The sequence below is a fragment of the Macrosteles quadrilineatus genome, unplaced genomic scaffold (assembly GCF_028750875.1).
Source record: "Macrosteles quadrilineatus isolate MER2022 unplaced genomic scaffold, UCM_ALF_1.0 Scaffold_3__2_contigs__length_128488019, whole genome shotgun sequence".
NCBI lineage: Eukaryota > Metazoa > Arthropoda > Insecta > Hemiptera > Cicadellidae > Macrosteles > Macrosteles quadrilineatus.
In genome coordinates, this window is record NW_026542596.1 from 110,886,149 (window position 1) to 110,912,549 (window position 26,401).

The 26,401-nt window shown below is 33.5% G+C and overlaps 2 protein-coding genes across 3 annotated transcripts in view; one reads left to right on the forward strand and one right to left on the reverse strand.

The window, feature by feature from the left end:
- LOC128990420 (HORMA domain-containing protein 1-like) overlaps positions 1 to 12,174 on the forward strand; it is a 32,581-nt gene extending 20,407 nt beyond the window's left edge. The window contains exons 7-12 of one of the 2 annotated variants that reach the window (XM_054412780.1): positions 808 to 974; positions 1,871 to 1,990; positions 5,245 to 5,405; positions 7,886 to 7,973; positions 8,498 to 8,566; positions 11,468 to 12,174. In XM_054412780.1, coding sequence (XP_054268755.1) covers positions 808 to 974; positions 1,871 to 1,990; positions 5,245 to 5,405; positions 7,886 to 7,973; positions 8,498 to 8,566; positions 11,468 to 11,548 — 686 coding nt within the window. In that variant the 3' untranslated portion in view covers positions 11,549 to 12,174. The remainder of the gene's footprint in view (positions 1 to 807; positions 975 to 1,870; positions 1,991 to 5,244; positions 5,406 to 7,885; positions 7,974 to 8,497; positions 8,567 to 11,467) is intronic. The other variant, XM_054412781.1, reaches the window with a different exon arrangement.
- A 554-nt stretch (positions 12,175 to 12,728) lies between these two features.
- Positions 12,729 to 24,350, reverse strand: LOC128989970 (uncharacterized). The gene is made up of 2 exons (XM_054412147.1): positions 24,301 to 24,350; positions 12,729 to 15,510 (listed from the first exon to the last, which is right to left on the reverse strand). Exons 1-2 carry the CDS (start codon positions 24,346 to 24,348, stop codon positions 15,253 to 15,255), a joined length of 306 nt encoding a protein of 101 aa, XP_054268122.1. The 5' UTR covers positions 24,349 to 24,350; the 3' UTR covers positions 12,729 to 15,252.
- Between the last annotated feature and the right edge of the window lie 2,051 nt (positions 24,351 to 26,401).

Consider the following 26,401-nt stretch of genomic DNA (forward strand, 5'->3'; position numbering starts at 1 on the left):
AAAGACGATCTGACATTCTTGAATTTTTTGTTAAGATCCTAGAACACAACATCCTCAAAATTCATGAGCTTTGTTACACTCATGTTATTCCTTTAATGTTTAAAACCAGTGTTAAACTAAGCTTATTATTTATCTGGAATCATAACTTAAACTTAAGTTTTTCCACACTTTGTTTCAATATATGTACACTTTCTGTTAAACCACTGACAGACATCAGATTACAGCCTTACTTTTCTATGATTAAATAAAACTGTTACCTTGTTCAATATTCTTTGATCAAAGGATATTGAACAGGGTAACAGATTATTGAAATTATTTAAATCTTCAATATCCAGTAATAGGAAAATGAACAGCAACTTTTCTCTACAGCTTAGCTAACTCTCTTCATTACTCTACTCTGTCTCAGTTATACGTTTTTTTTGTGAGGAGGAGGAAAAATGCATTTACGCACACTGAGATGCTCAATGGCCTCTTAGTAGTGCCGGACACCCGCAGGCTCAATGTCCCTAGATTACTGGCTAAAAAACCCCTTATCTCCTAGGACACTAGCCTGGAATTGTTTAGCACATTACTTTAAAACTATGCTCTAGGTTTTCCCTTCTTATTTCTTTCAAAGGCTAAGGCTGATCAAGATCGACCTTCTTAGCTCGAAGTATGGCCTTGGTTAACTGCTTGACATAGTTCCAGGTTCACGGACATGTCACCTGCCACAAAAGAAGAAAGTGTGCTCAACCTTGTCAACAATGCTGGGACAGTATCATTTTGATTTTTTACATATTAGAAATGAAAAGACCATTTTTTTTTCAGAAAACATAGAAGTTGTCAACAACTCAAGCAGCAGTGTTGGTACTAACCTATCTGACAAACTATCCATGGTCAGTCTGCAAGAAAAGAGAGTGTGCTGCATCTGTGAATGCAGTGATGTTTCAGATGAAATCATCAAATGCAGCTCGTGCTCACTATTTCAACATAAGGTGAATATTCTGATCAGTGTATTCAAATCATTTTTGTTCTGACTATCCAACAGAAAAAATGTTCGTGTCATAGTCAAGGTCGTATTCGAATTTGTGAGGCCCCCGGTGGCAGAATTTTGCTGCAACTCACGAATGACGACGATGACGTTTCTGAGACGATAAATAATATCCACATAACCGCGGGGGATCTTTATGATTTTTCCATGATTGTTGAAGACAATGATGACGTTTCCGTAACCGCAGGAGACAATGATAATGTCTAGACAACCACGGGAGATGATCAGAATTTTGCCGCAATCGTGGAAGACAACAATAATGTCCACACGACCGCGGGAGAATTTTGCCGCGATTTACTGGAGTGCTGGACTATAGAGGGTCTACTCTAGTAGGTAGGCCTACTTGATTACTTTGGATCGGGTCCAAAATATTGACCTTAAGGTTTTGTGTTAAAATCTGGTATTGTCATATCCAGGTTGATTTGACAAATGTTGATTAAAAAATAATTTTGTTTACTATAGTCGGCTTGAACTACTTCTACAATTTTAATGAATTCATGAAAACAAATCAAAATAAAACCAAACAAAATTCTTCTTATTTACCACCAAATTGTTCTCGTCCTCTGCGGTCATGGTAAAATCGTCGAAGGGACTGTGAACGTTTCCCATTAACATATAGTAGACTAGTAGCGAACGGCGGGGAACATCTTTTGCGATTACAACTTAAGAGTGAACAATTGAAAATGAACGTAAACGTCCACAGTCACAAGAAAATAAGTAAGCGGCCTGCGGTTGTGGTAAAATTGAATACTTCCTTTGTGACCGCAATAGAGCCGTGAGTGTCTCCTGTCTGAAATGGTAAACACAATCCACATCAGTAACCGTAGTCTGATGTTACAGGTATGCTACAAGCTACAGAAATGCCACCAAGTTGATAGTCATATCTGTGTAAACTGCCACAACCCTGGGCTGGGAAAGACCTGCACTGTTCCTGACCTCCTCTCTGACAATAACAGAAAGGTCGGTAAATTTTCTTCTCCTAGTTTGATCCAGTCATAATTAAAGAGGAAATGTACCTACTAATCATTACCTTTAGAATACTGAAGAAGACACCCCATCTATGGGGCCAGCTGGAGCCTAGTTTTACTAAAAAGAACATAGTTGAATAATCCATTCACAAATTGTGCCACTACACTCTAAAATTCAATTTTTTATGTTTTAGTTTCTATTTATGAAATAACTGGTTGTGTCATCAAAGATGCTATAGCTTACAATAAGTCGTCATATCAGTTTGTTTTGGTTCAAAGTTGGCATATCTGACAGAAATCAGAAATTTACACGAGTAAGTTTTATTCTTTTGGTAGCTCAGTTCTACTCCGTCAATTTCCGTCAAACTGGCAACAACATTAACATGGAGATGTTGACATTGGGCTTAACATTAAGATGGAGAAAGACATTTCTCCCTCTATCAACATTCAGCTACTCTGCTTGTTGAAAGAATTATATTTATCTCATGTAAAATTTGCTCTAATCCCTAAAAAAATGTCCTACCGCCTATAATTTAACTATTGTTCTAGGAGAGTTTTCAGTTCAGAATTTATTTTGTCTTAAAGGACCGAGCATTAGTTATTTAAATGTCAAACAGTATGGGGCTGCCCGTAAATTAAAGTCTCCTCGCGCTACCGTGGCAACCAAGCAAGCTAATTCAAATCTGAGACGAACGTGAATGGAGTTAAGTGTTGGAAGTAAAAAATTTGCACAAAGGCTGGAGATGGCTGTAAACATGTAAATGATGTTCCCATGGTGTAGGAGTCTGCATAAGACCAGATGGTGCCTGATGGTGTAGGCATCAGTCTCATTCACCAAAGTTGGGGGGAATTTTCTTACAAATTTAATTACTGACACGATGGAAACTGATGAACACCCACTTCATCATTGTTGATTAATATGTAAGGCCGTTTGCACACTCCCCAAGTCACTAATGCACATTTTATTTGTCAAACCACATCTCTGTATACAGTATACACATCAGTCAACTGGCAACAACAATAACCAGAGATTGACCTGCTTCCTACACAAAACTATCCCCATAACAAAATTTATACTTGGCAGGATCGTCAATTTTCTTTCACAACAGCTTATGATCATACTAATCATCCCCTAGGGGTGAGAATAGTAGTGAATAGTTATGGGCGGATCCAAGAAAATGTTGGTACTGGATCCAGATACGTTTTTTAAGGACGGGTTTTTTTAACTCATGTGGCTAGGCAATTTCACAGTATTTGTTGACGTCAAAAATTGGCTCAGAGGTAATATGACAGTATATGTCAATAACTGGGTAGGCAATGTCAAAGACTATCTGTGTCCATATACAAGACTGCTATTACTGCTAAGATTACATGACCACCAAAAGGATATCTCTGTTTACTAATAAAAATATTAGGGGGTCTTGACTCTGAATTCACACTGGACACAAGACTACCTGCATCTATACAGGGTGATTGATATAAGTGTGCCAGCCGTTTTATTCGAAAACTATAAGAGATATCAAAAAAAGTTAAAAGGTAAGTGCCGTGGATTTTTTATTTAAAAAATTGTTGTCAAGTCAAAAAAATTATTTTAGCCACCATTTTTCCAATATGGCCGCCAACTTAGATTTTTCTTATGGAACACCCTGTATTTTATGGTGTATTCTGGTAGAAAATGTGTTTTTAAGACGATTTTATTCTTGTTATTTTTTTCATAAACCTAACCGTTTCATAGATAATAATGGTTAAAGTTTTGAAATTTCTGCATGAGAAAGAATTTCGATAAAGGCCTAAGCAAGCATGCTAGCTGTTTTATTAGAAATCCATTCAAAATTTCACAACTTAAACCATTATTATCTTTGAAACGGTTAGGTTTATGAAAAAAATCACAAGAATAAAATCGTCTTAAAATTACATTTTCTCCTAGAATACATCATAAAATACAGGGTGTTCCATAAGAAAAATCAAAGTTGGTGGCCATATTGGAAAGAAGTGGCTAAAATAATTTTTTTGACTTGACAACAATTTTTTAAATAAAAAATCCACGGCACTTACCTTTTAACTTTTTTTGATATCTCTTATAGTTTTCGAATAAAACGGCTGGCACACTTATATCAATCACCCTGTATATAAGACTATTTTTGTCCATATACCTGACTATCCATATCATTATACAATACTGTACATAGATCTTGTATATGGACACAGATTGTCTTATATATGGACACAGTTAGTCTTGTACATAGACACAGATAGTCTTGTACATGAATACAGATAATCTTGTTCATGGACACAGATAGTCTTGTACATGGATACAGATAGTCTTGTATTTGGACACAGATAGTCTTCTTTATGGACAGAGATAGTCTTGTATTTGTACACAGATAGTCTTCTACATGGACACAGATAGTCTTGTACATGGATACAGATAGTCTTGTACATGGATACAGATAGTCTTGTACATGGACACAGATAGTCTTCTACATGTACACAGATAGTCTTCTACATGGATACAGATAGTCTTGTATTTGTACACAGATAGTCTTCTACATGGACACAGATAGTCTTGTACATGGATACAGATAGTCTTGTACATGGGCACAGATAGTCTTCTACATGGACACAGATAGTCTTGTATTTGTACACAGATAGTCTTCTACATGGATACAGATAGTCTTGTACATGGATACAGATAGTCTTGTATTTGGACACAGATAGTCTTCTACATGGACACAGATAGTCTTGTATTTGGATACAGATAGTCTTCTACATGGACACAAATAGTCTTGTATTTGGACACAGATAGGCTGACACAGCTGACTAAGGCTGACATGTTCCTTAGACATAGCTGTTAATTAATAGCCCATACAGCATACAGCCAATGGCAACTAAGGGACCTACCATACCTATAGTGGAATCCAAACCACATTTTGCCTTGTAATTAACAAATTGGTCCAATAATCAGGATAGTACTGCTTAGTCTTGGTACTCACTAGTGTGGACGTTAATCCACACCAGGAAGTATCATAACCACAGTTCATGTGTTGCTTCCGTGTTGCCTCGATTTGTTACCGGTATTTGTGAATTGTGTTTTTATTTTATAAATTTGTTCTATAAAAAGGAAATGGATACTTGAAAATGCAACTTTTAAAATTATGGTTTGAACTAAAAAATAAAAAAAGATTCACAAAGTGATTTTAAAGGTTAGACTTGAATTAGACTTATTTAATACACTCTACATTGCAGGAAGGAGCCCTTTACAGACAAGCACTCATGGTCTGCTGCAACAACACTCAAGTGTCTTGCAACAAGCTAATTACTACTCTCAAGGTGCCCCGACGCATGGCTGAGAAACTCATGCAAAGATTAGATTCTGAAGGGTGTTTCGAGCCGTCCATCAACAAAGGGTGAGTCTAGTCTCAGTGGGTTTCTAAGTACTATCTTGCAATACTGGATGGTTGAATATCTTCAGTATTTAGAAGTTTAGAATATTTAGCTCTTGATTAACTGTGTTCTAGGTCTCCTGGTTAAAAGTAAAGATGGGTCTGTTGTTAATGTCCCGGTTTTTCACAAAAACCCAGAATTGACATCAGAATTATCAGTCTTGGTGCTCTAACTTTCCGCGATCTGCAGCAGTTTGTTAGGAGATCATAAATGGGTACCTGATGTTTACAACTTAAATAATTTATTACTACAGTAATGGTAAAATTAAAATTGCATTAATATTTTATTATGACAATGATAAGATTTTAGGAGGTACAACTTAAAATTAGGGATGTGTCAATTCTTGAAACTGATTCTCAATTCCACTGATACTTGTAATTTGCTATCGGTATCGAGAATCAATCGTCAAAAGTCAATGGCGATTTTGATACCTATGGGAAGATCGAGCTATTGAAAAATTAGCGCTTTCACCAAGACAATGATGACGTTTCTGTGACCGTAAAAGATGATACAGTAGAGTCCCGTTAGTCCGAAATGGTTGGGACCGGGCCCATTTCGGATTACCGAATATTTCGGATTAAACGTTTTTTTGTTTTTTTTTTGTTTTTTTTAATTAAAAAAAAAAATTTGAAATCTTTTTGAAATTTTTTTTTTGATTTTTTTTTGTCTTATTCTTACTACTTTTTTTCGGACGCAGGCACGAGCCCGGGATTGTTTTTCACATTACTTAAGGCTAGACCTATTGGCTGCAGCATTATCACTTAGTAAAATCCATTTGTGATTTGGCGGACGAAAATGTAAAATGTTACGGTAATAACAAAAATGGTGTAATATTAATTTACTAAAATACTCTACAAAAAAGTCTATCTCGCCCAGCCGCTACAGAATACTTTGACGAGGTACAGCTAACTGTGTCAAAAGTTTAATAAAAAAATTCAAAAACTTTCCAAAAAACTTCAAAAAATTTCGAAAAAAATTGTAAAAATTTTGAAAAAAATTTCAAAAAATTTCAAAAAAAATTCAAAAAATTTTCAAATTTTTTTTTAATTAAAAAATATATTTTTTGGTTTCGGATTAAGCGGACTTTCGGATTACCGAAGTTCGGATTATCGGGACTCCACTGTATTGATGTCTAGATGACTGTGGAAGACGATAAGAATTTTGCCGCAATGGCGGTAAATTTTCAGCATTTTGTCGTAATTGCGAAGAATATGATGATGTTTACACGACCGTAGGTACCGATAATGATGCCTGAACTGCTGTGGGATATGATCTAATCTTCCGGCTATCGCAGAAGATGATTACCGTATAATGTCTACACGGCGGCGAGATATGTTATGAATGTGAACCAAATATACCATTGACTTTGGATATTGCCCACACGTACCATTGACTGTAGATGCTGCAAGTAAATTTCTTAATTACGTGAAACAGATGCAGCATTGGTTTAAGCTACTGCAAGTAGGCATTCCATTTATGTGGACCAAATGTGAACTGGATGCACAATTGACTTTGTATACTGCAAGTAGACATCTCATTTATGTGAGCCAGATGAGCCATTGACATTGGATACTGCTAGTAGAAATCCCATCTACGTAAAACAGATGTAGCATTGACTTTGTACACTGCAAGAGGCTTGCTCCACTCAATATTGCAAGCAGACAACTGCATTGTACACCTAGTTAATGGTTGTCCTTTGATGTCTTTTTTAATATATTTGTTTTTTTAAGACATGTACATGTTTACCTAAAAAAAGTAAAAAAAGAGAACAGATCTGCGTACCGCACTCCTTCTATATAGGCCTACTAATGTAAAATGGAAGCAAAACAGGTGTTGTGTGCAATCCCTACCCTATTAAACTCAATAATGCTGTCACCTTATTATGCTAGACACAGTTTATTTAAGGAGGGCCTCTCTTGCCAGCTAACCCACAATATATTATTGAGCTTAGTATGGATTGCACATGTAGATATACCTCAATGCTACACGTGTCAGTGTTACACCTTAGCCTGAAGACACCAGAGCAATAAGGGGGAATGTCACAAAAACGTGAATTTAAGAAAATAGCATTTAAGTGTTTTCAAACGCTCCCAAAAGAAATACTTTACAGTCCCAGTACGATGGACATTCCCCATTCTTCCCTTGGTGTCTCTTAGAGTATTTGATTGTTCAATGTTTACACTTTTTGTCAAAAGATGTTAAAAGTTGGAAACATGTTTAATAAAAGCATAGTTTAAGTATTTGTGGTCTTTTACTTATCAAATAAAGGCCATGACAATTTATCACACAGAATAGGTTGTGTATAAATTGCAGTATACTATTGTACTAACTAAAACCTTTTAAATGTTTCTGACAATTACTGAGGTTCATTAATGTGCTGTCATAGGTTTCTAATAATACAATTTTCTCTCGTATAGCCTTTAATGTATTTGGACATTTCCAGGGGTAGTCGAAGAGTAAAAGAAGGTTTGAAGGAGAACATTTTAGATCGTCATTTCAGTCAGCCTAATTGTAGTGACAACCAGGATATGGTAAGTTTTGTATTTATTTAAAGGCAGTGATAAGTAATACTACCAACGTTAGTGTTTCATAACCTCATAATGATCATCTTCATAATGTTTAAAAGAAATCAGTAACCTATAGTAATTTACTGAATAAGGAGGAATACTCTAATAACATCTGCATGAAGGAAACAGTGCATGATTAAAAATATTTTGTAACTTGTTTTTAAGTGACTGGACAAAATGGTGCAAGTTTGCATGTGCGAGTTATAAAAAAGTGGCCAACTTAAGCGGCCCTAGTTGAAACCAACTTATAAGTTCATAATTTTTTGCTCGTTTATGATTGATAATTTTACTTTTTTGTGCAATTGGCCCAACCACAGCATCCTAAATAGAAGAACCTCAAAGCACCTTTATTGAGATTTTAATAACAACTCCTCCGATTGCAAGAATTCAGTAAATAAACATTAGTTCAGGGATAAACCACTAAAGGCTGTAGCTATTACATTGCTTGTTGAAAAAAAAACTTATCAATATTATTTTATTTTTTTAAGGAAACCGAACCCTCCTCCGCTGCAACAGTTATCAACGTGAAGGTTGGAAAGAAAAACAAAATTAGTGAGGTAGTTTTTATTAATTTAAGCTTAAAAGTAATAATTATTATAAGTAGTGATGTGTCAATCCCAAAATTTATCGATTCTCAATACCAATACAATGCTTTTAAAGCAGCAATGAAAAATTCAAAATAACCAATTCACATGTAAGCTCTTCTTAATACATTGAATAAATAAAGTTAAAAGATCTTGCAAACAATTTAATTACTAAAAGGAAATTTTAATTATAACGGGAATAGAGCTAGCTTGACATTTTTTAGCAGGCCAAGCTCGAGGTCATAATGTGATTTAACTCCTGTGGTTGTGGAGATCTTTTAATCGTCTTCGCATAGTCTTAGCTGACCTCCACGTAATTGCGACGAAAGGGTGAGAATCTATCGCCATCATGGTAGGTGGTGTAAAATACCAGAGAATTAAAAAATATTTTATTTATTACTCACTAATTTATTTATATTTTCAAATTTGGCCTGGTAATGAACAATTTAGGCAATACATTAGCTAGAGGACTACCATACCTTTAATTTGACAACAAAATTATATCTTTACAACAATCGGAAGGGATTTAATACCGTCACAAAGTCAACATTAGTATTAGTCTTAAGGGACTAAGATTCAAGATGGCTACCACTGATGAAGACTCTAAAGTAAACCGCCAAACTCCAAGAAATTGTTCCACGGGAAAAAAAAATTAGAATTAAATTTTGTATTCCAAAATTAAATGTTTTATTACATAAACATTTAAATCTTTGATTTGTTCCAACCAATCTATTTGAAACTTAGTATGTAATGTTAAAGGGACCAATGTTAGAAAAACAGATTAACTTTGTCAAATTGAATATTTTTAAATGGTGTCCATTGAAATATTTAAAGTTTAAATTACTAAATAGGCTATTTGGCTGATATTGTGACAACTTTTGACAATACCTTGTATTAGCATTTTATTATATATTAGTATTCAAACAACACCAAGATAAAAAATATCTAATAAAAAATAGCTTTAATATAAAAAATGTTTGCTGTTAAATAAGGCAAAATTAGGTAAACCTGACTTGCTTAGCCTTATTACCATTGTAAATGCTTGAGTTACGTATTAATAATGGTTTGAGAATTCAAATTGAGTTCAATAAATTCCCACTTGTCTAAGTACAGGAAATGATTGCATGGAATGATATTTCTTGGATTAAAATGTAATAATTTATCTAGCCAACATTAGTATTAAGGTCCTTTACTGTTAATAAGTAGTAAAACATTCCAAATCTTGAAATAATCATAAATACCGAATTTTTAGGAATCTTCCTGGGCTAAAGAAAATATTCCCGACAATATTCCCATTTTATAATTTCAATAGTGTGATCTTTGCAGACATTTTGAGTATTGGTATAGACTCACGATTGATTCTCAATACTGATTTTAATGTTCAAGAATTGGTGGTATTGTGAATTAATTGGTATTGAGAATTGACACATCCCTAATCATAGTATTAAGCCCCATAGATTTTTGTAATTTTTATTTTCGATGGTGCATATACAGTAGACTCCCTCTAGATCAGCTTCTGTTGGATCGGCCGCCGGATGGTTCGGCCCGGTCTTGAGAGGACAATTAGTCATATCGTCACGGGCGAATTTCGACAGGATTCAACAATGTTTAGTTTCCGGCCATAAAAGCAAACAATTTATGTCTCTTAAGTTGGGTGCTTTTAGTGGTGAACCGTTGCATATTGCGGTTGTATTAAGCAGTGCGTTTTAATTTGTGATCTTGTATTTGTATGGTTTTTTACCCTACAGTATTAGATTGCTTTTGGAGGTAAATGTTGTGAGTAAACGTGAGTTCTATAGGGCGTATGTGGATTTACTGTTAGGAAAATATCTTCCAAAATGAGTGAAAAACAAACATACGTGAGTGACAATAGAACAAAGACTCGTCATTCTAGAGTGAGTTGATTGGGGCGAATCAGTCCAGTGTTGCAAAAATGCATCTATAAGAAACAAGACGACTCTAGAAAGAGACGTCAGAAGCCTAATTTTGGTAAATAATGTCGTAAAAGAATGTAATGCTATTTGTTGATTTTTAAGTGTAACTAATTTAATAGGAATATTTTAACCTTTCATAATACATCCAGTTAGACCGGCCATTTTGTAGTCCGGCCAGTGGTCCCGTCCCAAGGTGGCCGAACTAGAGGGCCGAGTCTACTTTACCTACAATTTGGTATCACAAGCAATGAAGGACCAAATTGCAATTAATGGTACGGTATAGTAGACACTTACTAATCTGGTATGTTTGGAAATTTTTCGGTGCTGGATTACCAAAATTGTGGCATACTGAGCGGCAACTAAAAATAGCCGCCATTACCAGGATAGCGGATGTTAATAGTCAGTAATCAGGCGATTTTTAACGCACTGCCATAGTGCGTTAGTAAGTACATCAGCATAGGCTAGTTTTAAAGCATTATTTATCCACTTTCAAATCTCATAATATCAAAAACACATTCATTCGGTTTGACTTGGTTTGTTTGGCCGGGCAGACAATTGTGTTACCTAATTTTGTATTATTTATTTTCCTACGGTATTGATGTTTTTAAATGTGTTCTTGACTTGTGAAAATATTTATTTTTTACAATTTGTCAATCTTATGAGATTTGAAAATTGAGTGATGATCTACTCATAATCGATAGTGGATTGACGACAATAAAAAGCACTGACCTATAGTCATTGTATCAATCCTGGAAGAAATAGGTCCTGGTTTGTAAATAAATCTTCGTTGGTGCAAAACCTTTATTAAGAACTTAAATACAAATTGGATCAGATATTTAAACATTAGACTAAAAATGGTTTGCTTTATAATCTGCACCCTTTAAAAATGTAAAGACATGATTTATAGTATCACTTTAAATTTCAACATTTAATGTTCTAGGTAAATGAAAATGTTCCTCATGAACAGTCAGCTCCACAGCCTAAACGCCGCAAAATTCTCTCAAATATCAAGAATTTGTAATTACCTTTTATCTAAATGTGTATTAAGAAGCCGCTGCTAATACAAACTACAACTACAGTATATTTAATTATTGTTTCTTAGTTGATATGAATAATGTTATCGTGTAATTTATCTCGATATATGGTTAAAAATTGTATTGATAGGTCAGGTCTTAGATATAATTTTGTATTGTGTTACTTGATTTAATTTTGTGGATTGGTAGTGATCATTATTTAAAGTTGTTATAAGTATTTGATAGATATAAATACCTTTGATTTTGAAATAGCCACTAAACAAGCTTTAATGGAAAGCTATAAGTTAAGTAAAAATAGGCTGAGTTAATTATGCTAAGGAGAAAATATCATTTTGTTAATTTTTCCCTTTAGGAAGATCAGTATTAGGAGTGTTTTTAAGTCAGAAAGAGGACAAACTACAACCTAATATGTGTGAGTTGTAGTTGTAGTACTAGTTTAACTTTCCTTGATCCAATGTCTTTGTTAGCATTTTTTTAATTGTTACTAGATTTAGTTTTAGGATGTTGAGAAAGCTCAATGTTTAAATTGCCTTTGATAAAATAGTTTGGATATAGATTATCTTAAAACTTTACTCTTTTCTAGTATCCCAAGTTTTCAAAGAGCTATGTTAACTGTTCCATTTCTCATTAATAAAGAATTTGTATCAAGTGCTGCTGTTTGATTTAACCAAAGAGACTGGTATTTTTTTGTTCACTTTTCATTATAACTCATTTGGTGCATAAAATACTTGGCGAAATGTCATTTGCCTATTGTGTCATGATGATTGGAGTGTCCAATCGAAATCGGTCACCACTTACAGAACAATTGTTTACATGTATTTACTGTATTGGGAGTCAACAAATAAATATATTTTAAATATATTTATATTTTTGGGAGTAAATATATATTTCAAGTGGTATTAGACATATTTTTATTTAATTTCTGTAAATTTAACAAAGAGCTGTAAAGCTGATCAAGAAGTTAGTTAACCCTTTCTTTTGCAATGGCAATAATTTGGAACAATTTAAACTGTGCTATGCTATCAGAGTGTTACCTGTAGGCCTATATAAATCAATTGCATTAACATTCAGATAAAAAAAAAATAACATATAGTTCAGAAACCATTATCTAATTTTCTGCTAAATGCATGCTCACGATGAAATGGGATTTGGAGTCAAACACAAAAAAAGCTTTTAAAGATTTATTTATGTAACGTAAAATATATCACTATCATAATATTTTTTAATTCTTACTTTATTGTTCCTAACTAATTAAATAACTTACATTTAAATAAGTTTAACTTAAATAATATTCACAACTCCTTATTTAAAGTTTTCTTACAAAATAAAGTTTTAAATACATTTGAGCAGTCATTTGTCTACACAAGTAAAATTCTTTTGTCATTCATTTTTATAAAAACATGTCTTAAATCAGATTGATCTCGCTCATAGAGAATAGTTTTTTGCAATTACAGTGGAACCAATTCTTCAACTTGGAAGTTCAATATAATGTCATTGGTATGTTTCTTTATTACTTCATAGTACATTGGACCACAGACAATAGACCATTAATTGGTCTATAGTCTATATTGTAGTCTGTGATCGAACTGAAACACATATTGTCTAACTAAATACATTTTTCCATTCTATTTGGTGGTGTAATTTGTGTTACAAATGCCAACGCAAACCCAAAGTAAGGAATTGTTTTGTTGACTATTTAGAGGATTCCTAAAAAAATTCTTACTATTGTCCTAACTTATGCAAATTGTAGTATCCCCGAGGTATATTTACTTTTGGTATTTAATATCCATCCTTAATTAGTAAAACATTTTCTTTATGCGGCTTTAAGCTCATTTCCCATGATCAGCAACTGTGCAAGGGGGCATCTTTAACTGATGGTAACACTTTGTCGAAATGGGGTTCTTTTCTGTAAACAATTTTGTTATCTCTGTTTTAAATTTGAACCACAACATAAACTTTTTATTGCTTAAACACTCTTAGTCTATGGATAACTGTAATTTGATTAATTTAAAGTTGCTTTAATCGATTAAATTGTTGTTTTGCTGAAATTTCAGTCTCAAAGTGACCAATTATAGGGGACACCTCTTCTCAGTCTTAGGTTCCTTTCATTTTATTTTAACATAAAGGAAACAGTGCATCAATGTTTTGAGTAATTTGGATGAAGATAACAGTAATTATTACTATAGGCATAATTTTCTAAAACTTTTAAAACATTATTTGCTTACAAAGTCAGTACCGTACAACAGTAAAAATATAATAAATATTTTAATCTCAAACGTGAAGGTAATCAATTTGTTGGATGAGAAACGTCAATTTGTAAATGTTGGAAAAAATAATAAAAATAGTTTGTTAAATCTTCAATGAATGTAAAATTAATCAGTATAGTCTTAAAAATATCGGCCTTAAAGTACTATATCAATCTTAAAAAACATGGTAACAAAATATTAGGAACTAACCTTTGACTATTAATACTTCAATATCCAATAGTCAATGGAACTAACTATGCATAGGGTTTACTGAAACAGTAAATAAATAATTACAGTGGATCGGTAATAACAATACTTATAGGTTGGTGTTTAAAACATTGTGAAAGCATTCAACCCTTTCAGTGCCAGATATTCGGGAATAAATATTTTTAGGTAACAGATAGTATTCATTAAAAATTAGTAATGAAAAATGCCTTGGAGTTTGTTTGAATAAATGACTGGGAAGCATAAGAAGTATTTAGCAAACTAAGGAAGTTCTTGTATTAAAAACCACTAGGCTATCAATATGTTTTGTTTATGAAAATAAATTTGCATAGCAAAGTGATCTGTCAAAGAGGACCGTTCTTATTTTTGTTATAGAAAGATGGACTATAAATTAGATTAACCATCCAGTCTCAGCATAAAGCCACTGATGTGGGTATTGGAGGTTTTGAACCTGATATTTCAGGACTAAAATCAGTAAACAAGGCTTTCATTTAAGTTCTATTAAAATGACATTCATACAAACTAATAACACTGAAAGGGATGATATTCACATTTTTATCACTTCATAAAGATCACATGACAGTGATCGAGGTTTTTTCACTCACAGATCTTTCATTCTTTGTCATTTAACTTAGGTATGTTTCTTCACATTTCTCTCATTAGGTTTTTCACATACCCTAGTCTACCTGGTATTCACCTCAAAAACAATCTCTGATACGATACAAACCACATTAGAGTTTTTACACATTCTTCCAATTTTTTTCACAGCAATTAAAATTTGGTAGTCTTTCAAACCGTGGACGCTATAGCTTTTACACACTTCTCTTATTTTTATCACACACAATTAAAAGTATCTTCCGTTTAAAATCTAGTTCCATAGTTATTTTAAAATCTCTGTTTCCAGCCTATTTATAGAGCACAACAGTTAAAATGATCTGTTTTAGTCAATTCACAGTTTCCTTAACTTCTAGTATGTTCTTGGGTCAGCCAATCCATCAAGTCCAATTCACTCAGTTTTGACAATCTTCACTCCTAGTCTATCCTCAGATTTTCAAAATTGTTACCTTCCCGTCCCTATCAATCCATGTTCTACACACTCAATAGTTTAAATGTCCACTTCCAGTCCTGTGGAATACACTCAGTAGTTTTATCATCTCAGGTTTCAGGTTGTTATCATTTCAGTCTATCCGCAGGTAACACATTTCTATCCGCTTTACAGTTCACACTGACGTTTTCACAAACCCCCGGCAGTTCTCTATCCTCTCGTTGAATCTGTTGTCGGCCACCTCCTGGTGCAGCCCCTCGTCCAGCCACGTCATCACTGTGTCTATGCTGCGACTGTCTGGATGTTTGTCTAGGGAGGTGATGCTAAGATGGAATGGACACTGGGACAGCTGATTGACTGGTTTCTTCGCACTCTTCTCATGCAGTACGGCCACTGCTATCCTGCGCTTCAGGTTTGTCAGTGTTCTTAACACCTGAAAAAATTAAATAAATTAATAATCGTCACTTTTTCCTAAATTGGGTTGCAACTAGTGGTGTCATCTTAAATTTGCAATAGGAACACTCACCATTATTATATTAATTGCAAGAAAATAGTTAGAAGGTCGTAGAAAATAATTAAGAATCAATTGGATTTTATACAAAGTTAAATAAATACTTGTAAAACCAATATTTGAATTATATAGTTCTAAGCTTGTCTTCAGTTTATAGTAGTACGCCACATCAGACTGAAGATTTTTTAGCATTGAGTAATGCTCCTATGGATAGTTAATTTTAGGCAAAGGTCTAGTTATGTTAGTCATGGCATTCAATACATATGCCTTTGTGGCTAAAAGTAGTTTAGTGGGGAAATAATACATCACTAGACAAGCCTGTGATGTATTCAAGTCCAAGCCACATTGACAAAGTTTCAACCCTACATAACTCCAAGGCCATGCTTTGTGTGTACTGCAGTATTATTGATCTACAGCATCACTTTAGAGATACAAGGCAAGTTTAATCTAATCAATCCACTCTTCTCGTGTTTTATTTTATTTTGTTCAGTATTATAGTTTTAGTTTATGCCTTATCAATCCAAACTTAATATGGTCGCCATTTAAAAAGAAAGTATTATAAGAATTCAATTCTGTTCAGATCTGAGAGTTTGGATTTGCTATTGATTGGCCAATTTAGAAAATTATAAGCCAAGGTAAAACTTTTTCTAAATAACCAAAAGTGGGTTCTGAAGAATTGCTTCTATGAATAGGTTTAAATTGCTTGTTCAAACATGGCTCTCATATACTTCCCGATGGAAATAGGTTTAGTCTGAAGAAAAATATGAGACAAGTTTTTTTATGAAAATTATAGTGATTAGGGCTTCTATTTTGATATATAAATACATTATTGAAAACCAAGTACCCTTTTAAAACTAATTTTATTATACAACGACTAGTTTCAACTGTAATATCATAGCCAATTAATAATATATATAAATAAAATTAGAGTTTTGTCTGTACATAGTGTAGAATTGGTTATTTTTTTGTTTACTATATATATAATAACTTTCTTTCTTAATTTATAAAAAAATAACTGTAAGATTTGTTCAAATATTGGATTGGATTTTTTAATGTTCATAAACAAATTTCTGGGTGTTGTGTATAGTTTTTGTATATGTAAAAATCTTCTGTAACATGTAATTTTGATTAGTCTTTTTCATATTCAAGCATTTATAAATTTACGTGTATGTTTTTTTTATCCATGACAAACCTTCTGCAACAAGTTAAAACATTCTGAGACGTTTTTTATTATTTCAAACTTTTTCCTGTAAACGAAATATTAAAGTTAAACTGTTTATTCAAATAAGACCAATATTTGTTCACATTCCAACAGTCCAAGAAACTAATGAGTAGAGTGCACAAAACCCAAATAATAATTTCAAGTAAAAAGCCCGTTTTTAAATATTCCATCTCAAATTAATTTGCTATATACAATTAAATTTATTTTGAGATAATATTATACTGACAGATTTTCGAACTTTCAATAACTGATCTAATGAAAATACAATTTATACAAACTGTCTTTAGATGACATCAAATTTTACTAAAATAAATAAAATCCAAATCCAAATAACCACCAAATGTCTGCGAAATACCATTTTATAATTTATGCTTGAAGAATAAAAAAAACATCAGAACTTGGTCACGATTTGTTCTGCACTAGCTTACAATATTGATAAAGAAATGAAATGTTGAACTCATAAAAAGTCTCACATGAGAATAGACACGGCACACATAATCATAGAACATGTCCTGAAGTTTGATTGTGCTGGACTATCCTTGTTGGATTTTGCCTACCATTATACTGTAGTTGCTTTTACAGCGTTGGTATATTCCTTAATTTCTCGTGTCGTGTCACGTGCGTTTGGCGGTAAAACTTCCTTGACGTCCGAACCATTGACGTTGAACAAAACATCTGTGTGAATTTCGTTATCATATACAGACCAAAATTGGATATTTTCGAAACTAATTAAAAACCTATTGAACAATTTTAAACATATTAAGCATCTATATATATAATTCCGTAAGTCAAATTTTTGTAAAGAAATTGTGAGTGACTGGATGGCCGTAGAAGGATGGGAGGGGTCTTATTTTAAAGGTCTTGACTTGAATTTTGAGGGAAAACTATTAATTTTTATTATTTTTATTACCATAAATTCGCAACGGAATAAAACTTTTCCCATTAAAACAACATGGGGTTTAATTTGTTTACATCTTTTGAAATTAAAACAGCTGTGCCACAGATTTGAAAACAGTGATCAATACACGCATTTGGTTTACTTTTAGCCAGTCAACTATGAAATGTATACTATAATAAAACTGAAATATTGAAGATTAGTCGGAAAAACGTCTGCATTCTTTGTTTATATTTAAATCATATACTCAAGTTTCATTTTTTCATGCTTTTACGTTATTGTCGTGTTAAAGGAATAAACTACATAGAATAAATATTCTGTATAAATAATCAAAGATTCGAAATTAAATCTAACTTCTGTTTTGTTTTTATTTTTAAATCATATGTTCAAGTTTATTTTAAATGATGTTGTTTTCTTTATATTTTTACACATTTTAAGGTTAAGGTTGTGTAAATATATACAACTAAAATAACCTATCAATGTTATTGGTTCTAAATGGTGTATTTGCATTCCTTCATAAGTAATTTTTTTTAGTGCAGTGAATATACAACGTAGAGTAATCATATTCGATCATACTTTTATAAAATCACCAGGGATTCAAGATGTTTTGGTATGTAGGCTGCTGGATATATATTCTTTTCATTATAGGTACTGTAATTAATATGAACGCCAGGGGAATACCACAAAGGCGGGGAACTGTTCATAGGAATGACAGTGCGCGTAGGAGAGCAAGAGTAGATAATGACGAACTTAATCAAGATATGTTACAACCCCTTTTTAGGAGACCCATGGTAGACGAGAGAAATGTAAAGATCCATGATGCAGGATTACTGGACCAAGAGTGCATTCAATGTAGTGCTCTTCATTTTAGAGAAGAACTAACGAATAATCATTTTATGACATGTTGCCATAACGGACTTATTAACCTTCCTCAGTCAAAAACTAATGTAGAACTTAAAAGTTTGTTTGAAGAGAGCCCACAACTGTATAAATTCATTCGACAATGCAACAGTGCGATGGCTTTTGCTTATTTTTCAGCCAGTAAGAAAGATATTCCAGGAAAAGGACCATACTGTTTCAAAATTCAAAGACAGATTTATCGTTCAATCTCAGATTTGCTGCCTCAACATGATGAAGACCCCGTGTATGGCCAATTGTACATTATTGACACATCAACAGCAACAGAAATTCGTCAAAGGCGTCGAGAAAATAGTGACATAAAACCTGAAATATTGTCAAAACTAGCTAAAATTCTATTAGAAAATCCATTTGCACAAATTTACAAAAGAGCTTCGGAAGAAATGGTTGTACAAGGTGACAGTGAATAAGAACTTAGGTTTGTAGACAGGATAAATATGGATCGTCGTAGGTATAATAAGCCTACTGCAGATGAAATTGCAGGCGTCTTCAATTCATCTGAAGGCGAACCTCCAATGAATTTTTAAAATTCCAAACAGGGAAGCTTTTATTTATCCTCATTAACCACAAGACCAAAGCTACCTTAGTAAACCAGTATTTATTCACAAACAATGATATGTTTGCTGCCTTTTCAGGTTAAACCACTAGAGTGATTCAAATTATTTATTGAAAATGACATCAACAAAAGCAAACAAAGAAGAACAACAAACTGGTTTTTACACAAAAGATATGGTGTAGGGATGCCTATTCTGATACATAGATAATGTTATTCTGAGTTTGTTTAAATACCGGTATTGCAAAAAGTTGTTTTACATTTGAGCTTTTTAGGGACTTATGTCCCTACAAGCCACTAGTAGTTGAACAGAATTTGAATGTTTAAGAGTAAATATGTAGGTTACCGAATGTTTTTTTAAATTAAAAACTTTTCAGCAATCAAACGCAAATTCAATATAAGATCTAGTTATACTTTTGGAGTAGTTACGAAATGCTGGTGACATCAAAATACTAAGGGTTGCGAATAAAAGTATAGGCCCTACTCCCTACTCTCTATGACGACGGGTGACGATTATGATTTCGTGATCGCCGGAGATGATCGCGTTTTTGCCGCGATCGCGGGGAAGGCCAGCACACTTTATTTTGGCCCAGGGCCACAGGTGCATTATAATTACCATAGATAAAAGGGGTTTAGAAGTGTCTACTTCTTTTAATCTATGTAAAATTACTCATACGCATCTGGTGGGAAAAACAATTATTACAAACAGTACAAAAACAATTTAAACAATCCCCTAACACTTACTCGTACAAACAGTATAAAAACAATTTAAACAATCCCCTAACACTTACAAACAGTACAAAAACAATTTAAACAATCCCCTAACACTTACATAATAATTTGATAATAGATCAATATTTTGCCGAATTAGTAAAGAAAAAACACAAAAAAACTGTAGCTATTAATTTATCAGCATTAAATGTACAAAACACGTAAACAGTCTTCAGATAATTAAATAGGCAATGCAATTAGTAAATAGTAAATAGTAGGTAGTCTACTTACAACGGGTCAAGTAAATTGGTCTTAGTGAATGGTAAAATAGCAAATGTTTACGTAAGGTGTTTTATTCAATTTATAACATAAAAGACCCTTTATCAGCTGTGATAATTAACGATGGTGGCGATCACAGCTGATCAGAGCTCGTCAGCTGTAAACCCTTGTGCTCGATTATCGATGATTATGATGGTGCTCATCCTATTAATTATCAACTCCACTGACGTCACAGGGTTTTCATTTTCCACAAGCCTATTTCTTTTTGGTATCAGAATTAAAAACCTTTGAAACCCTCTGTTTTATACGTTAGTTGAGTAGTATTAATTTTAGTTTTTGAATTAGCACAACATATTTTGAGCTACCGTGCTTGCCTCAGGTATTTAAAGTTACATTGTAATGTAGTGATTATTAGGGATGTTTTAGTATAAGATTTGGGTAGACTTCCGTATCTGTTGGCACAAACAACCGAATTAAAATATCGATCGATATATCGATTATTCAATATATTGTTTGGTTAGTTTGGTAAGGTTAACCTAACCTAACTAGCCAAACGATATATCGAATGAAACAATAGAATAATCGATATTTTCATTCGGTTATTTTTGCCAACAGATACGGAAGTCTACCCGAAGATTTTACTATCGGTGTTTTGATATCACTAAATTGTAATTGGCTGTATGACTATATATACTGAAACTTGACTACCTCATAATATTAGAAAAAGGGGAAGTATGTTTTGACGTTTGTTTATATTTGCGGTTACGTTTAAATGTACGCTGGCGCTAATTAAATGTTTATAGTTTATTTTAGGGTGACTTGTATAGTGCGCACTTTACTCTTTGGTTACTAAAACATAAACGTAAGCTTACATAGTTTTACTATATAGTTTTATTTGCTGGGGTAAAATTTAGTAAAATAACAATAAATCAAAGGTAAACCTAATATGCACATGACATATAGGACTACCGAACAGAAGCGTATCTATAAAATGTCATCAGTTAATATATATGGATGAAATGTAAATAAACTATAAATACTAATTGTATTATAAAATTCTTGAAATGCCAGATTAAGAATAATCCCAGTGCAGCAAACCTGCAGACGAAGCAAATTTTCATTTACCAAGGCTGGATTGGTAAGTTAAATTTACGAAATAGGCTATTTGTATTTTGTATTATTTTTATCCATAAACATTTTTTTATTTATTGCTTAGTTAAAACCCATGAAACGTGATCGCTCCGCTCAACTGGCTTTCACTGCTATGAAAGCAATCCTAGTTTTAGGGACGTTTTTAGGGTCCAAAATAAATCTGAAAATGCAGTTTTTACTCCATAAACACCCGTCCCCATAGTCCGATAATGCTAGCTCACAAACTCGTTCGAATAAACGTAAGGTTTGTACTAAATTTTATGAAAATCGGATCATCTTTGCTCGAGCTATCGCGCTAACGGACACTATAAGAATTTGGTCAAAGGGTGTTTTGGCCTCTGGGTACCTCAAAACGAAAAAGTAAATCCGTCCCGGGTCCAGTTCTTACTACGAGACTCACGGTAATAGCTTACTCCCTATATGGGAAATTCGCGGTGCGGTGCGGCCTACCTTTACCACGTCATCAACCAGAGAGCACAGAATGTCATCAACATTAAGGTTTGTGGGATCAACGTGTAAGTGTTTCATACGATTAAACTCAACTTAGGTTCAAAATAATTCAGACTGTTTCGAAAGATTCAACTGTATACTATTCCATACTTTTACATTTTTTATTGTATACTTTTACATTACATGGATGACATGAGATTTATAAAAAAACATTCGAAGGTTTTTCAATGAAAGTAGTTATATCGTGCAAAGAAATATTCCCCAGCGTAGTCAATTCGTAAGAAGTAGAAATACCAAATAACATTGACGATTTTTTTGTTTGTTTTAGAGTATTTTATAAAATTTCTAGCAGAGTGGTTACAGGGATCAATTTCTAATCCGAAGGTCGCAGGTTCGATTACAGATGCCATTTGTCATCGGGCTATCGAATTTCGATGCAAAAATCTCCAAAAATGTTGACGTTAGATGGTAACATTATAAGGGTTTGAATAATTCCCTTGCAAAAACCCAATGCTGAAAGCGTAGATCACCGATGACGTGGATACACAAATAAAAAAATAACCAAATAAGTTGTTTACGTCGGTGTGATTGCATAGCTACGAAATTAAACTTAATTTCCAAAAAAATGTTACTGTACTGCTCTTGAAACATTTATAGCTAAAAGACATCGATGGCTGAAAAAAGCAAAACTGCTGATAACAATGGAATGCAAATCCCGTGTTGCTATTGATGTAAACGATTTGAGGTTCCTCGGATACCACAGAAGTAATATTTTATTTTGTTTGTGTGGATTCCAATGTGTTTTTGTTGTTTCACTGTTTTTCTCGTAGTGGTTACAAAATCAACATAGAAATGATCATTTATGCACAGTTATATTACTTAAAAGGCAAGTAAAAAAAATATGATGATCAAGCTGTGGTTGTAACGAAGGTTTAAGTTTATTTCAACGCCTTGGTAGACTCCCTTGGGGACCTCGTAGAATGTTCACGCTAACAATGACACAAGTAAGATGTCAGAGTGTAGACTAAATTAAAAAAATGGCCCTAGTAGTAAACAACTTCTTGACAAAGTAAAAGAACTGTGCATTAAAAACAATATACAACTTCAGCTTTTAACCAACAAGTCTTGTACTTTATAATTGCTTCTGTAACAGAAATAAAATATTTGTTTTCAACATAGGAACAAAAACAAAACTTTGGACTAAATATACTGATTTCATTAGTCATGTATTTTACTTGGAGCCTCAAAGCCAGTCTTTGAAGAAAAATATTGCCATAAGGAAGAAACTTAAAGGCCGATTAATACCAGAATATCATATCGTTAGCCGTGACGACGGCTTATCAGAGCGCAAAATTCTAATCACTGAACCGACCACGACTAAAATAAATACAATTTACCACGTCAACTACGCGGAGATGACAAAGTTAATTTTAGTTTTGATCCGTTGTTTATTTCACCTTTGACGTAAGTTGTATTGTTTGTCGTAAACAATCGATTGTAGTATAAAGACGTTGTACGTCATCGAACCACAAGTGTTCCATTAAGTATCTAACAGATTCGGTTTGGGGAACTGTTGTAAGGTAACGATAATACGTTACCATAAACACGCTTTAATTAAGTGGTTTGGTTACTATCTTCTCATTCAAATTTGATCAAGCAACCATGTAATTTTTTTACATGTGTAACAAGAAAGCAATTACCAATTAAACACTACATACTAAGTTTCTTCTAATATATAATTTTTTATTTTTTTAATAGTATCAAAATAACAACTCTAACGCATTATTTTAAAATTCATTGGGAACTGTCCGGCCTTAGTTTATTTCGTATTCCATACTGATTTCCATGTGTATTGAGTAATAATTCAAACCGACAAACCAAACATCATTGATGTATACTCATACAACATACCCCAAAAGGAACAGAAATTTAAAAAAAAATCTTAATTAAATTTTCACAAGTACAGTGACGATAAACATACAAACCACCACTAATTCCACAATCATTCATGTTTTATAATGTAGGGTAGGAAATTTAAAACTAACATATAAATACATTTTCGATATTAAAACCCACGAGGTTGAATTTCGAACCTAACAAAATAACTCCCACTTTAAACATTTACTAGACTTAGTCTTTAGACGCTCTCCCTAACAAGTAACGATGTAAATTTGGTACTATACATACTTGCAAAATAATAAAAAAAGTGGCCAACATGAAGTTTGAATTCCAAAACTTTCTTATCTGTGTGGTAGAAAATTAAATGTACGAAATGGGTTTCATACCATCTTTATAATTTAGCAATGAAACAGTTACTATTTCTATTTCCTGCACACTCTCTATGTCTATAAATACAACACTAAATTCAAATTCTTAAATTTATACTTTCCAAATAAAAAATGGTGATACAAATTTGGGGTTAAATTTCGAATCTTACAAAATCACTAGGAGTTAAACATTAAGGTACAAGAGGTTTTAGAAGCTCCTTATAGTGCTCAACGATAAACTTTTAGTTACAACTCCTACACTTACCTTTAGGCATCTCTTGGCGCCGGAAAGCACGGAACTACTAGACGTCATCGTGGCAGACGAACAACTGATGATAAAGACGTCGAAACGCGCCGCGGCGCCCTCCCCCTACTGACGCTCTCTCCCCCCTCTCTCTCGCCCCCCTGTTCCCACGAGCGCGAGCCACCCCTCACATCTCCCCGTTCTCTCCCATGTTAATATCTCGCGTTATTGTTGAAAAGTCATCAAACATTTGAGTGGAGTGCGCGAGCCAGGCGTACTTCTAGTTCTCACGGAAGGGGTGTCTGTTTATGTCTATTAGCGGGGGTGAAATTGAAGCGTTTTCAACTAAGGGTCTTAGCCTGTAATCGCTGTGTGTGAAATTGGAAAATGGATATTCGTTGTTCCGAGCGGGGCTTTAGAATGTATTTCACGTTGTGAGAAATTGGAATGTTTTCATGAGTGATTTTTTGTCATGCTTGATGTGAATTGTTTTTCATGATTTTACTAAAGGACTGATGGGTGGAAGTAAATAATTATCTAGTTAGGTTAGGTTTTCAGCGTGTTATAAATACTTAAAATTATTAAAACTGGCTAGAGTTCACGAGAGGATAAATTAATATATTTTATTTGGTATGCCAAGTTGCGCGGTTCTAGTTTGTAAAATAACCTTTACTGGAATAAGTAATTGACTGCGTCTCCCTAAAATTCCCTAAGGTTTACCAATGGTTTCCAATGGTTTCAGAAATCAATTCTAACAAACACCATTTAAAATTTTAAAATGGTCGCTGGTTCCCTATTTTAGATTCTCTTATGCTATTAGTGGCATTTATGTAACTTCACTTTAAAGACCAATACTACTAAAATTCTATTACCGATAAAAAAACCTTAAAAAATCTCGATGACTGTGGAGAGTACTAAATGTATGGTAAGAACTGGATTGAAGCCACTAGTCCTTGAAACAACAATATAACCATTATCAAGATAGAAGAGGTGACAAAAAGACATGAGGTGTGTTGTTATCTGGCTCTGGCTCGATATTAAAGTGATTTTTCGAATAGACACATTTAAAGTTCTTTAGGAAAATGTATGTTTTGCCAATTGTATTTACGTTTTAGCATATTTTGGCTTGCAATAAAACTTGCATACCTTTTTTCGTTTTTAGAAATTTAGTTTTGTTATTCAGCTTAAAGTTTTCTCAAAAACCATTTATTAACGACCATCCTCCACAAGGTTCGGGTACACATTGGCATAACCAACCGAATGAGTAATTTTGTTTATTCGATTGTTTAATTCGATATATCGTTTGGTTAGTTAGGTTAGGTTAACCTTACCTAACTAACCAAACGATAGGCTACATCGAATTAAACAATCGAATAATCAATATTACTCATTCGGTTACTTATGCCAACATATATGAAGTGTACCCGAACCTAACTAACCTAACGATATATCGAATTAAACAATCGAATAAACAAAATTACTCATTCGGTTGCTTTGTGCCAACAGATACGGAAGTGTAGCCCAAGGCTCTTTAGACCTAATTTTACTGAAACCATTGCCCAAACACTCCATCTTTATCAGAATGTATTATTCTTATGAACTGTACTTAGCCGGACACATCTATCCTTGACCATTGGGTGTTTAATAATAGTCCTAGCTAAAAAAAAACAGCAAAACTCAGTCACAAAACCACTCAGATCATCTTACTCAATTCTACACTCGGAAATTTCATTCGTGTTCCGGCTATGCACACCCAAGTGCTTGCAACTGTCTTGATTCATTACTTGGTAGATTGGGTGATAGTCAAACAGCAAAGTAGATGTTTCACATGATATTCTGAACATAACGAGAGGGCTAAAGAGGCTGGAGGTGGTGACGTCACTAGGTATAATGCATGCAAATTGAGAACACCACAGCCCTCTCCCCTCTCCCCACCCCCACCACAACCTCAACCAACCTCTCAACCCTTTCAGGTTATCATTTTACGCCCTCTGCTCCTTTTGACATCCGTGCTCAATCATGTCTACCATTCATATTCGTTGAGAACATGCGTCGGAATAATAATTAAAATTTGTCGATTTAATATGTTGTTAAAGCTGGTTGTCAAGGAATTCTTTTTCTG